Source organism: Monodelphis domestica, chromosome 4 (genome assembly GCF_027887165.1).
Source record: "Monodelphis domestica isolate mMonDom1 chromosome 4, mMonDom1.pri, whole genome shotgun sequence".
In the NCBI taxonomy this organism is placed as follows: Eukaryota; Metazoa; Chordata; class Mammalia; order Didelphimorphia; family Didelphidae; genus Monodelphis; species Monodelphis domestica.
Genome location: NC_077230.1, coordinates 266,664,848 through 266,678,662, shown reverse-complemented (window position 1 = coordinate 266,678,662; position 13,815 = coordinate 266,664,848). Strand labels below are relative to the sequence as shown.

Here is a 13,815-nt window from a genome sequence, read left to right as displayed (position 1 = left end):
AAACTGAGGCAAATGGGATTAAGTTGACTTGCCCAGGGTCATATAGCTAGTAAGTGTCTGAGGTCAGATCTGAATTAGGACTATCTGGACTCAAGTTCTGTCTCTGACACCTAATGACTGTGTGACTCAGAGCAAGTCATTTAACTACCTGGTGCATGTTTCCCAGAGGATTTAGGTTCAAATTTTGGGAACATCAGGAAAAAAAGAGAACAAGAAAGCAGTAGAAAAAAGGAATTTTTATTGAATACTAATACACTCAGTTTCTAGCAGCAGTAGAATGATGCTGAAAAAAGACCTTCAGTATCCCTGGCTGCATGTGGAAAGAGGCTTCAGATTGCTTCATCAGAGCAGGACACTTTATATGTAACTATACTCTGGGTAGTTACAGATAAAGGATTTCATCTGTTCAATTGAGTTCAAGCCATGGTCAGTCACTATCTGGTTTGAGCAGGTTTTTAAAAATAATTGCACTGTCTAGGGTTTAGACAGTGGGCACTATTTTGGCAAGAAATCCAGAAAAAGACCTTTTATTCACCCTGGCTTTCCAAATTCCCTGACCCCTACAGTGCCCCAGGCAACTCTCGCAGATAGTAAGGTGGATGGATGGTAGATAGGTAAAGCATTTCTGTGCCCTGTGGATGTAAATTCAAGCCATCAAAACAATCTCTGACCTCAAGAAGCTTCCATTCTAATGGGGAGAAGACTATACATGAAGGAGAACTTGAAAGGGGCAGGGGGGTAAAGGAAGATAAAGTGGCAAGATTTGGAGCTGGTGGTCCTGGGCAGAGTAAGGCAAAATCTCACTGATCAGAGTCCAAGTTGGGTCTCAGAACAAAATCAAAGTGGGGTCCTGGATGAAGGCTAGAAGAGAAGTTGTAGAAGTTATGGACTAGATGTCACCTGCATTAGTAGAGAGAGTTCCATCATCTAATGGCAGGGGGTTACATTCATAAAAAGTGCTATGTGGAAACAAAGCCACAGATTTGAACCATTTCAAATTTTTAAAAATAATATTTTATTGATATATTTATTTTAATCACCCATTATATTCCTCCTCTTAATCCTTCCCAAAGAGCTATCCCTATATTATAATACCTTTTAAGGAGGGAAAGGGGGAAATTTCTTTAAAACTATAACCAAAGTGCAGACATTCTGTGTAGTGCTGCACACTAGATAAATATACAGACAGATAAATAGATAGAAAGAAAAAACAGACAGACAGACAGACAGACAGATAGATAGATAGATAGATAGATAGATAGATAGATAGATAGGCAGATAGATAGGCAGATAGATGACAGACAAGTAATTGACTGGGGGAGTGGAGAGCCCATGGCACTGGGGGCCCAACTATATTCTGAGTAAATTTCCTGTCCTTTAGCTTCCTTGGGCTGCCCCTTTTTCAAGCTACTCTTTCTCTTTTGAGATATTCTGTCAAGCTTCTCATTTCCACAAAATACTGTTTTTATCCTCAGTTCTATCTTCCTTTCTCCCCTTTCTGTCCTCTCTACTATTTCTGATTTTCTTTAGCCACTAGCCAATGTCCAAAAAAGGGCATTGAATTAAGTAAAAAGAGCCTGATGAGAAGGGGCCTCCAATATTGCTGTGTATTCCCATCATTGGTATTACTTGTTAACCTGAATCATATTAAAAATGGAATAAATATTTCTGGTGATAAAAAGATGATTCTCCACAAAGATGAGGCCATTAATTCTTATAGCCTCTTTGTGAGAACAATCTCAGTCATCATAATTTCACAGCATACAATTTTGATGATTTTGTTGCTGTTTTTCTTCTCATTTCATTGTTGTAGTCATTGTATATTTTGTTTTCCTGTTCTGCTTACTACATTTAATATTAGTCCATGTCTTTTCATGCTCCTCTATATTAATTGTATTCAATTCTTTTTTAAAAAAAACCTTTACCTTCTGTCTCAGAATGATACTAAGTAGGGTACAGTTGGTGGTTTCATGGATTGAGAGCCAGGCTTGGAGATGGGAGGTCCTGAGTTGAAATCTGGCCTTGGACATTTCCTAGGTCTGTGACCCTAGGCAAGTCACTTAACCCCTATTGCCTAGCCCTCACTAAGCTTTGGAACCAATATACAGTATTAATTCTTAGATGAAGGCGAAAAATATATATTTTTAATTTTAATGTTATTAACTATTGGTTTAATGGAATCCGAGGCCAGATTTCAACCCAGAATCTCCTGTCTCAAGGTTTGGCTCTCTATCTTCTGATTTACCTAGCTGACCCTTCAATTATTTCTTCCAGTATAAATGTAATCACATTCACAAACCACAGTTTGTATAGCCACTCTCCAACTGATGGGCATCTACTTTTTTTCTAGTTCTTTGCTACCTTAAAAGGTACTGTTATAAATGGTCTGGTATATATGTGGCCCATCTTTTTGCCATTGACCTCCTTTAAGTATTTTCCTGAAAGAAGAATCTCTGGATCAAAGGATAAGAATCTTTTTATCTTATCATAATTCTACATTGCTTTCCAGAAAGTTGGACCAATTCACAGCTCCACCAACAATGTCAGCACTTTCTATTCCTATCTTTTGTCAGATCTGCCAGTTTTGCTAGATGTAAGATGAAGGAAACCTCAGTGTTATTTTGATTTGTACTTATTTTGTTATTATTTAAAGCATTGTTTTATATGATTGTTAATAGCTTTCAATTTTTATTTTGAGAGTCAGTTGATCATGTCCTTTGACCAATTTCATTTCATGAATGACTTTTGGTCTGATATATTTCTGTTAGCTGGCTATATTTCTTGGATATAGGACCCCTATCAGAAATATTTGATATAGAGATTTTTTCCCATTGACTATTTTCCTTCTCATTCTATTTGCATAAATTTTATTCACACAAAAGCTTTTCAATTTCATGTAATCAAAATTATATATTTTATCCTTTGTAATTGCCTATCCTTTATCCACAGCTATGAAAGATAGAAGATTTCCTTCACTTCTCATTTGTTTTTATGTTATGGTCTTTAATATTTAAGTAATACATATTTTGAATTTATTGTTGTATATGTTGTAGATCAAAAGTTGTTAAAACTTTTCACTCATGTTCAGTCATGTCTGACTTTATGTGGTCCTACGGTCTCAAAAAGTCCCCCATGTTTCTTTCTGGCTAGAATTGGCCAGCATATTTAAGCCATAAGGAACAGTTCCCAATACTGATGCTTATCCTTTGATCTTTGATACTAATTCCATAATTCTGCTGTAATTATGAAAGGAGAAATTCACAGACTCCTTCATCAAAAATAAGTGAAAACTTCATTAATTCCTCCATATTGTGAAGTTTTTCTTGTCTGGGTTATACCTGGTTAAGCATTATATGTCCACATTCATGTGGGTCAAAGAGTAAACATTTAATAAAGGCTTTTTAAAAATTCATTCATTTGGAATAAAACTTGTATCTCATCTAAGAAGTTCTGAGCTATTATTCTTTCTCTCCTGTTATAGTAATAGAACAGGAAACATGACAAGATGATTCTAAGTGACCTTAAAAATCATCTTATCCTCTAACTTGAATTCCTGCTACAACATCTCCAAACAAGGATTAAAATAACAGTGTAAAGAGTTTTGTTTGAGATAAAAGAAAATATATGTGGTAAATGCAACAATATGGCGAATAAAGTCAAGCTCAAGAGGCAAGAAAATGGCCAGCTATAATAATTGATGTTGGTACCAAACCATCGATGTTAAAAGAACAAATCTCTCTGGTCACAATCACTATATTGGAGAATATGCATCGCAAAAGAAGGTGTTTGGTTATTTGTTGGGAGGTAATTCCAGCAATCATTCTTTTAAAATGTATTTAAAAAGAAAAGAGCACTGCTCTGGGAATTAAAAGGCTTGATTTTGAATCCTTGGCTCCAATACATAGTTTTTTTTTTCTGTTTCTTCATCTGTAAAATGGCGTAATGTCACTTGGACAGCACACCTTGCAGGGCTTTGGGGAGGGAAGTGTTTTGCAAACCTTAATGTCCTCCCAAAATAAGAAGTGTGATTATTCAGCCTCCATTGTTAACAGGAAATTTACTACTTTCATAGAAACAGTACATATTCCCATTTTGGACAGCTCTAATTGTTTAGTTTTTCCTTTTACTGAACTGAATGAATTCTTGAGGCCAAGACCTTACCTTATTAGTCTTTGTATTCCCAACAATACATAGCCCAGTGATAGACATTAAAAAATACCTGCTGAAAGAACTGGAAATTGAAAGGATGCCCATCAGTTGGGGAATGGCCAAACGAGTTGTGACATATGATTGTGAAGGAATGTGCAATAAGAAATGATGAACAAGGTAATTTTTTTTTTAAAACATGGAAAGATCTATATAAAGTTATGAGGTGAACTGAGCAGAATCATGAGAACATCATATACAATGGAATATATTATATAATATATAGCAATGGAAATAGTTTGAAGAATGACTCCTCTATGTCCACTTCCAGAGAAAGAACTAATAAATAGAAATAAGCAAGGCATAGTTTTACATATGCATATATCTTTTTTGTTGAATGACATCTTCTCTCTCTAAAGCAGGGAGGGGAGAAAGGGAAGGATTTACCTGGGTATTTTAATATAACAAATAAATAAATTTACATTTTAAAAACTTGCTGAAAAATGCTGAATAAATTAAACAATGGCAAGGCTTTATTACAAATAGAAATTGGGAATGCTATCCACCTCCAGAGAAAGGCCTGTTGGAGTCATCTTTCATATCAGCATATTTACAGGTTTATTTTGGGGTTTTGGTTATATATGACTTTACTCTTACAACAATGACAAATATGAAAGTATACAACAAAATGAAAGAAACAACAAAAATTATACAACAAAAATGTAACTTTCAAAAAATTTTTTCACAAAAATTTACAAAACTACTATTTCCCAAACCCAAACTTAGAATCTTCTTGGCTTCCTATCTGTAGCATTTGTCCCATTGTCAACCCATATGCCTAGCATAATTTACTTCAAGTCAGTGAGGTTAATTATGTGCCTCTTCTGTACAAGGCATTGGGATGTCCAAAAACAAAATGAAAAATAAACCTTTGAGGAGATCACAGTAAGAGAAATTTTATATTTTCCAAATCCTAAATGCCAGACTCTTTCTGCATCCCTCCCTGGAATGCATTCCTATCCACACAAAACACAATCTTCAGGTACATAAAACAACAATGGTGAATAGTATAAGGCATTAAAAGTAACTTATAAATGCAGTGTGAGTGGCCACTATTATTCTTACATATTTATGTAGAAAGAAGACTCCCTGCAATTTATGACCTTCTCCCATAAATTTAATGTAGTTCAATTCAAGATATATCTGTCCACTTTCCCCCACCCCAGAGATAATTTTTTTTTAACTCTTACCTTCCATCTTGAAATCAATACTGTGTATTGGATTGGTTCCAAGGCAGAAGAGTGGTAAGGGCTAGGCAATGGGGGGTTAAGTGACTTGCCCAGGGTCACACAGCTGGGAAGTGTCTGAGGCCAGATTTGAACCTAGGACCTCCCCTCTCTAGGCCTGGCTCTCAACTCACTGAGCCACCCAGCTGCCCCCTCCCACACATACACACACAGGTAATCTTGATCTGTTCTGTATATTATACATAAATATGTATAGACTCATATACTGAAAAATGACCAAATATGAACAAGATAAGTCTTTCTGACTCTAGCCCCAGCTCTCTATCCACTATATCTCCTAGCTGCTCATATTTCTGCATATTTTCATATATCCTCATGTATGTTGACTATCCCATTAGAATAGAAGCACCTCAAGGAATGTTTCAGTTTTCTCTTTGTATCCCCAATATCTAGAATATTGCCTGATTCATTGTAGGTGATTAATAAATGCTTGTTGATTCAATCAGTGATCACCTACTATGTGCAAGGCATTATTCTAAGCCTAAGGAAACAAGGACTTTTGTCTACGATCAGACTGAATGTGGCGGTTCATGGTCAAATCTTCTAATATATGGTCTAATAGACCTTTTCATACTACTCACCTTGTGGTAAGTTTCTGGTTTGTAGAAAAGGGTTACTTATTTTGACAACTATTTCTAAATATGGAATAATATTTATTTGTAATCCTGGCCCTGTGCTTTAGCAATTTCAAACCATATTTAATTCATACCTTGCAGTATTTTCATTATTTCATCCTGCTAGAAAATCGATTCTTTCCACAAAATAGGCATGAATAGAAACATTGGCCACTGGATTTATCGAGTGCAGGATGGCCTAATTTGACTGGAAGGTGTTGATCTGGTGGGCCAGGGTCAAGTTCCCAATTCTTTGGGAAATGTTGGTCCCTAGATAATGGTATTCTGGGCTCTGATCACTATTTTTCTCCTGTTTTCTAGCTCACATTCTTGCTACATATGAATTTTTCTATAAACAAAACTTCACAAAGTGGTCTTCTTCACTCTGAGCCAGTCAGAATTTACAGGAGCTTACCAGTTATAGTGTTTACCCACTGCTTACATGACTGGCATGATTTCCTGGCTCATGAGAGGGAATGGCATTTTTAAAGGTTCATGTTTGCTTTTGGCAAAAGAATATTCTTAATCTTTTCCAAACTAAAACAGCCTCACATCCTGTCTGTCTCTTTATCTCTCCCTTACTTTCTCCCTGTCTCTCTCTTTTCACTGATTCTCCTCTCTCTGCCTTTGTCTGTCTGTCTCAGTTTCTGTCTTTGTTTCTTCTCCTCTCCTCTCTTTCTTTTTTCTCTGTTTCTGTCTCTGCCCTCTGTAGTCTCTCTCTGTCTCTATCTTTTTCTCCTCTCTCTCTTGATCTGAAATGAATCTTCCCTTTCCTTTGATGGTGACTAATCCCATTCATTTCATCTTTATCTCAAATATTTTCAGTCTTATCCAACAAAGCAAGGACCAATGGAGTTGTGGGCACAGTAGCATGGCATCTCCATTTCTCATCACCCTTGCCAGTCTTCACTGTCTCTTAAAGGAATTTTTCTTCAGGGAAGAGGATCTGACATTTTCCTTTCACCCCCATAGCCCAAGACTAAAAGGAAAGACAGCTCAAGAAGGATGGGAGGCTCTCTTAAATGTGAGATTCTGATGATAAAATCACAAATAGCCTTTTCATCCTCTGTGGGCACAGAATTTTTTTTTCCAAGTAAATGAATCATTTGTGGCTCCCCCCCCCCCTTGTTGCTGATGTGGCTACATCAGCACCTGAGCTCCAGAGATGCCTCAGATGAGGAAAGAGGCAAGGCAGGGAGCTGTCCCCAGGTAGAGTGCTGATAGGGGCAGCTTCTGAATTCAGACATTTTGCTCCATTTGATACCTCGCCTACACTTGACCCTTTTTAGTTTTTTTCCCTTTCAATGAGACAACCCAAGAGACTGCTGGGAAGGCAAACAATTTTCTTGACTGACCAATAACAGCAACAAAAATTATACTCAATAAATGCTGAATGAATGGAAAGGTTGCTTTGAAAGAACATCAGAAGTTGAGGTAAAGTCATTGATATGCCACACCAAGCCTTTTTAGTGTCCAGCTGTATAAGACTGAGGCAACAAAGGCAAGGCAGACTTTGTTAAAGCTTTAGAGAAGATATAAGGAGGGCAACTGGTACCCTAGTCTGATTTCTGACACCTCTGTTCTTTAAGAAATAGCTGGAGAGGATGGAAAGAGCTGGAAGCAACAGCCTAGCACTCACCTGGAGCATAGAAAAGCCTCAAAGAGCTCTCACCTGATTTGCCTGGATCCTGACTATTGCAGCCCACCCTAATGATAGCCCAATTCCTTTAGTACCCTGGACCACCTGCTGTCTTGTTCACCCTAACAGGTCCTGGACTTCTTGCCTTTAATCCTCCCCAGTGACAAAACAACTCCCAGTACCCCTCCCCGGTTTGATTGTTAGCCCGGTGCTTGTCTTGTTTCCATTTCCAGTCTCCCTACTCTGGACATCAGCCTGGTGATCAGGTGCTTCTTCATTATCTTCCCTCCTAGTTCTGCCATTCAAGTCTGGCTCCCTACGCAGTGTCTCCTAGAAACTAGCAAGGCCATCATCTCTTAATTCTCTTCCCTGGGCAGCACGCAAGTATTTACTCCTGCCTAGATGATGCTAGTTTATTGGACATGATTACAGGGAAGTCTTATCTAGAGGTCAACTGAAGAGAAGAATTGGGGAAAAGCCCTCAGTCACAAACATAATCCACAATAGAGATACTTTAAAAACGGATCACCTCTCCAGTAGCCCAAGGCTCAGAGCACAATGTGAGTAACAATTGAGTCCTGGGAAGTTGGAAAGACTGAGAGGGATAGTGATGTCAGTTTGACCATTCTTCTTCATGCCATTCCTCTTTGGAAGGGTTCAGGTCCCTAGACTACATTACTGCCCTTTGGAAAACTCCAAAAGAATTTATCTTAAAAATAAAATAAAGGGCCAGTTATAGATAGATGTGTGCGTGTAATCTCAAAGGGAGCTGAGAAATAAGGGGACACCAATGCAAGCTGTAGGGGTCCTGCAGTTCTTTTATTCATCAGAGTAGGTTAGGTGGCAACATCTATTTGTTACCTTTGTTTAGCTTCAGAATGGGAGCCACTGAGAACTAATCCTTCAAGTCTTTGCCTTCATCATCTCTTGGGAAGGTGGAGTGGGGAGGTTGATATGTTCATCTGGGATGTCAATGATGCATCCTTTGATATCATTATGCTTGGGCTTTTTCTCACCCCTTACATTAGATGTGGTCTAGATGGATTACATTGTCAAAGGTGATGCAATGAGGCATATGGAAAAGAGAAAAGAGAAAGGGAGGGGCAAAGCATATGGGAGTCAAAGCAGAAAGATCTGACTGGTAGAGACAAATGTAAGCTCACACAAAGGCTAACAGGTAAATAATAACCAGCTGCTCTGGAAGGAACAGGGAATTTAGGCTAGACCTCAGCATCCCCTGGTGGTATATGCACATTACACAGCAAGCAGAAGATGGTATTAATCCCGTCTGCATATATGAATATCCTGCAAAAGGTATTTTCCTAATAACAATTGCACAATCCCTTGGCATGATATCAAGGTACCTAGACATTTCTGCTTAGATTTGATGAAAGATTATACATGTCCATCCCCTGGATGTATTTTGTTGAACCTTTTTTTTTTTGAGGATTATCTTGAGTCAAATGTCATGGGCTATTCAAATCCATCTTAAATTCAATATTTATTATGTACCTATTGTATATGTTAGCCCTAAATTGTATACTGGAGAATGTTACAGTTTTAGAGCTTTAGAGCTAGGAGGGTTGTTGAGGGTACCTAGTCCAACCTCTCCATTTACAGATGAGGAAACTAAGGGAAGGAGAACAACCCAGGAAAGAGGATACAAAAGATTGGAAACATAGGATCTGGCCTCAGGCACTTACTAGCAGTGTGACTGAGCAAGTCACTTATCACTATTTGCCTCAGTTTCCTCATTTGTAAAATGTGCTGGAGAAGGAAATGGCAAGCCCCTCCAGGATCTTTGCCAAGAAAACCCCAAATGGGGTTACAAAGAGTCTGACAGGATGAAGATGACTGAAGAATAACACTGTGCAAAGCACTGCATTTCCTACCACTTGGCTTTGAAGAGGGTGGGGATTACAAAAGAAATTCCTTAAAGATTTGTGAGGTTTCCTGTGCTATTTCCATCTAAATGAGCTGTAGGATTGAACTGATGCCTAGAAGGAGGTTAGGTATGATTCTCAAAAGGCTTAACATTCTGCAGGAGTACAAGGGGTGGGCTTGTGGCAAGCTTCCTTTTGTTTCAATTATAACTGGAATATTAAGTGGCAGAGGAAAAAGCAGTGAGTTACCTTCTTATTCCAGGAAGAAAGCAAACAACCTTCATTAAATAAAGGGAGCTTAATCACCAGTCAAGGGGAGAGTAACCTCTAACAAAGAGCCCATGGAAACATGCAAACAGTCAACTTCAGATCAATGTTCTTTAAGTCACACCCAACAACAGCCACGGGTATTAATAGCCTTTTGGAAAAGACTGGATTCTTTCCAAATAACTGATGGGCAAAGAGATAATACTGATGACCCAATTGAGAGAGGAGAAAGTTGTAGACAATTGCCTTAAGTAATGAGAAAATAGAATAGATGGGATAGACTGACTGCTGAATTGTGCAACATTTATAAAGAAAAGTTAAGGTCCTTCAGATAGAGTGGGTTAAGCAAATCTTTTGTGCATGCTGTCTTAGCAGAATTAGAATGTCCTCATCTTTGAAATGACAGAAGGAGTGGTGGGGAGAGGAAGAGAACAACACAGTATAGCACTGAGTTTACTCTTATTCAGATTTCTTAGACCACTGCTTGAGGAATCTGCTTGGGATCTAGGAATAAGTGCCCCATTCCCCAGTTCTGGAAGCAAATTTTACAGATGCAGAAACAGAATTTAAAATCATAAATCATTTCTTAATTATTTTTAGTAAAAGCTCTTCTTTATGGACAAGCATAAGCTCAACAAATAGCAAACTTCCATGGCCTGTTTATCATCCTACAACTCAATAAGCATACTAATAAGGGTTTACCATTTGCTAGGCACTGTGCCCATGGCTAACTAGATCTTTGATCCTATGATTTCGTGCTGGAAAGGAACTTCAATGTCTAATCATGGTGTCATCAAACTAGAGCTGGAAGGAACCTCTGATGCCTGTCTGTTCAATCGCCTCATTTTTCAGGTGAGGAAACTGAGGCCCAAAGAGTGATGTCATTTTTTTAAAGTCACACAGGTAGGAAGTGGCCAATGGAACAGTGTAATCCCAAGTTCTCCTGTTGACTACTTGTTTGACTGCTTCTCAGTCTCCTCAGGGACCTGACTCACAACCTTAGTGTGTCATCTTCCACTTCTCACTCATGTTCATCCCACATATTCAATTTGTTACCAAGTCTTGCTTCTCCCATCAATATCTCTCATGCATGTTCCCTTCTCTCCATGCACACAGCCACTACCCTGGAGCAGACCCTCATCATCTCACACCTGGATAACTGTTGCAGTTTTCTTATTGGTCTCCCAGTCCCAAATCTCCCCTCACTTCAGACTACCTTGCCCTCAGCCACCAAAGTGATCTTCCTAAATTTAGGTTTGACCTTGTCACTGTCCCCCTATTAAAACTCCAGTTACTTCCTTTACCACCACGATCAAATATAGCATGCTCTGACTGGCTTTTATAGTCTTGGCATTTTCCTGCCTTGTCAATCTATTTATAATTTACTCCCTTTCTTTACCCCACAATTGAAGTACCCGGTCTCATACTCCTCACAATGATCCTCCATCTCCTGGGTGGCTTTCATTGGCTATTTTCCATTTTTGAAATACTCTCCCTCCTCGCCCCTGCTTCTTCCTGGTATCCCTGGCTTCCTTAAAGTCCTAGTTAAAACCTCACCTTCTACAGGAAGGTTTTCCAAGTCCTTCTTAATTCTAGTATCTTCTCTCTTTTAATTATATGCTAGTTTTCCTCTATGTAACTCATGTGTATGTATATGTTTGCTTATTGTTTCTTCTATTAGATTGTAAACTCCTTGAGGAGAGGTACTGTCTTCTGCTTCTTTTTTGTATCCCCAGTACTTAACACATTGCCTGGCACATAGTAGGTGTTTAATAAATGTTTATTTTCTGACTGATCTTTTATCATAGAAAAGAATATCCAACTTTATGGAAAGGTAGATTTAGAGCTGAATGGAAGAGAAATGAGAAGTTGTCTAGACCAACTCCCTCTGAGGTGGGTTGGGGATACCTCATTTGTGGATATCAAGGCTCAAAAAGTTTCAGTTACTTGTCCAAGGTCACACAGATTGCCTGGGTTCAACCTCAGGACTTGTGACTTCAAGATCAGTGGGCTTTCTGTTGTTCCAAATTGTCTCCCTCTTTATTAAGTTTTTAGAGACCTTTGGCTTTTAATTATTGTGCAGTCCTTGAAGGTGCTATTTGGATCCATGCAGCTACACTACCAAGAACTCTCTCACTCAATCATAGCATACCAAGGCAGGAGGAATTATGGGAAAGTATGGATCAGTATCACTCAGTGGTCACTGATCAATAATCCTGTTAAGAGAAAACTGCAAACACATGCAGAATTTTTTTTTCTTTCAAGTTTAGATAGCTTCCTTTTAAGCAATATGTCCATTTTGATTAGTTGGGATGAAGGGAATTTTACTCAGTGGTTTGGGGCAAGTTAAGGCACCTGGTGAAAAAACAAATCCTGCAAAAAAGAAACCAAAAGCAGAATTTGGCCAATGAAACTGATGCTAGAAGTAAAGAATATCTAAACTCAGGAATGCTACCTCCCTCCCAGTGTTCAAGACCTTAACACACAACCATTTTTTTAGTGTTTAAGATAAAATTTATTAATATCTTTTGTTTTTCTATCAAAATATTTTCTGGATATATATCTCTTTTTCCTTGCCCCCACTATTCTCCCAATCCAAATCTGAATGTTGAATATTTAACAATAAAACTAATTAAGCAAAATCAATAAAAAAAATAGAGATTATCTTTGATATTGCAAATAATATTCTGCCTCTGAAGACCCCTACTGCCCAGAGAAGGGAGGTAAGTCTCATCTGTTTTCCAGGATTATCATTAGTTATTCTGGGCACTCAGCATTTGACTCCACTTTAGAATTCTTTTGATTTATATTATTACAGTCATTGTGCATATTTCTTTCCTGGTTCTGCTTACTTCATTGTGCATCAGTTCATATAAATCTCAATACTCTGAATTCCGTACATTCATCATTTCTCATTATACCATATTTCTTTGTATTCACAGGCAAGTTTCTATTTGGGGAATAGACTCTCTCATCTATTACCCAATCAACAGATACCTACTTTGTTTCTAATTCTTTATCTCCACAAAAATATCTTACTGACTTTTATTAAATGTTAATTTTCCTTTGTAAAGCTTATAAGCAGAATCTACCCTAATAGTATCTCAGGGGTCCGATAATAAAACTAGTCAAGAGACATAAAAATTTCAGATCTCACCTCCTCTCCAACCCCCAAATCTGAGACATTCTTAGCATTCCTGAAGATCAGTAAAATCTCACCAAACTAGACTCACTTGTGGGAGGGAGCAGGATCACATCAGGGTCTGAGCATCCTCAAGCTAAGGAAGGACGAGGACTGGCGGGGCACAGGCAGAACCCAATGTGTGAGTTAGAATGATGGGACATATATGTGTAAGGGGCTGCCCCTTTCTCAAGGAAATAGTCTGCTTGCTGGAAGGGGCATACTAAGAACATTTGTGTTAGAAAAACAGATAAAATCCAGTTGTGAAAAGTCTTTCATATAAAATGAGGATAAGAGACACAGACTAGGCTGAGGACTGCATGGATGTACTGACAGGACTGGCCTCTTTGAAGGCATTCTTGCCTAAGATTGCTAGCTGCAGGGTAGTGTGGCCCATAGCTCATTTACATAGACAGTTATTCCTTTATTTAAATTTGCATTATGCAAATTGCAAATTTGACTTTATGTAAAGAATTCTGAAAGAAATCTGCATCTCTAAAACTCCACCTGCATCACCTTTACTTTACTTTTACTTTCTCTGCTCCTGCCCCTTGGCTCAGAGTTCTATGGCCTCCCACCTCCTCCTAAAACAAAAACAAACCCTAAATCTCATACACACACACACACACACACACACACACACACACACACACACACAGAAAGCAGAAGAACCCCACTGCCATGGTCAGTCTGAGCTGAGAACTTTGCTTGCTCTCCTCACCCACCCATGGGTCCGTCTTCCCTCTGTCTGTGCTTAGGTACCAGGCATCTGTCCTGG

General features: G+C 38.5%; 1 protein-coding gene across 2 annotated transcripts in view; it reads left to right on the top strand.

Moving 5' to 3' along the window:
• Positions 1 to 13,815, top strand: part of DEUP1 (deuterosome assembly protein 1) — a 209,489-nt gene that overhangs the window by 182,044 nt on the left and 13,630 nt on the right. Inside the window, exon 16 of one of the 2 annotated variants that reach the window (XM_007495031.3) lies at positions 3,482 to 3,885. The exons of the other annotated variant lie outside the window; for it this stretch is intronic. Within the exon in view, the coding sequence (XP_007495093.2) occupies positions 3,482 to 3,484 (3 nt within the window). The 3' untranslated portion in view covers positions 3,485 to 3,885. Of the gene's footprint in view, positions 1 to 3,481; positions 3,886 to 13,815 lie in introns of those variants that run through there. 2 annotated transcript variants of the gene reach the window in all.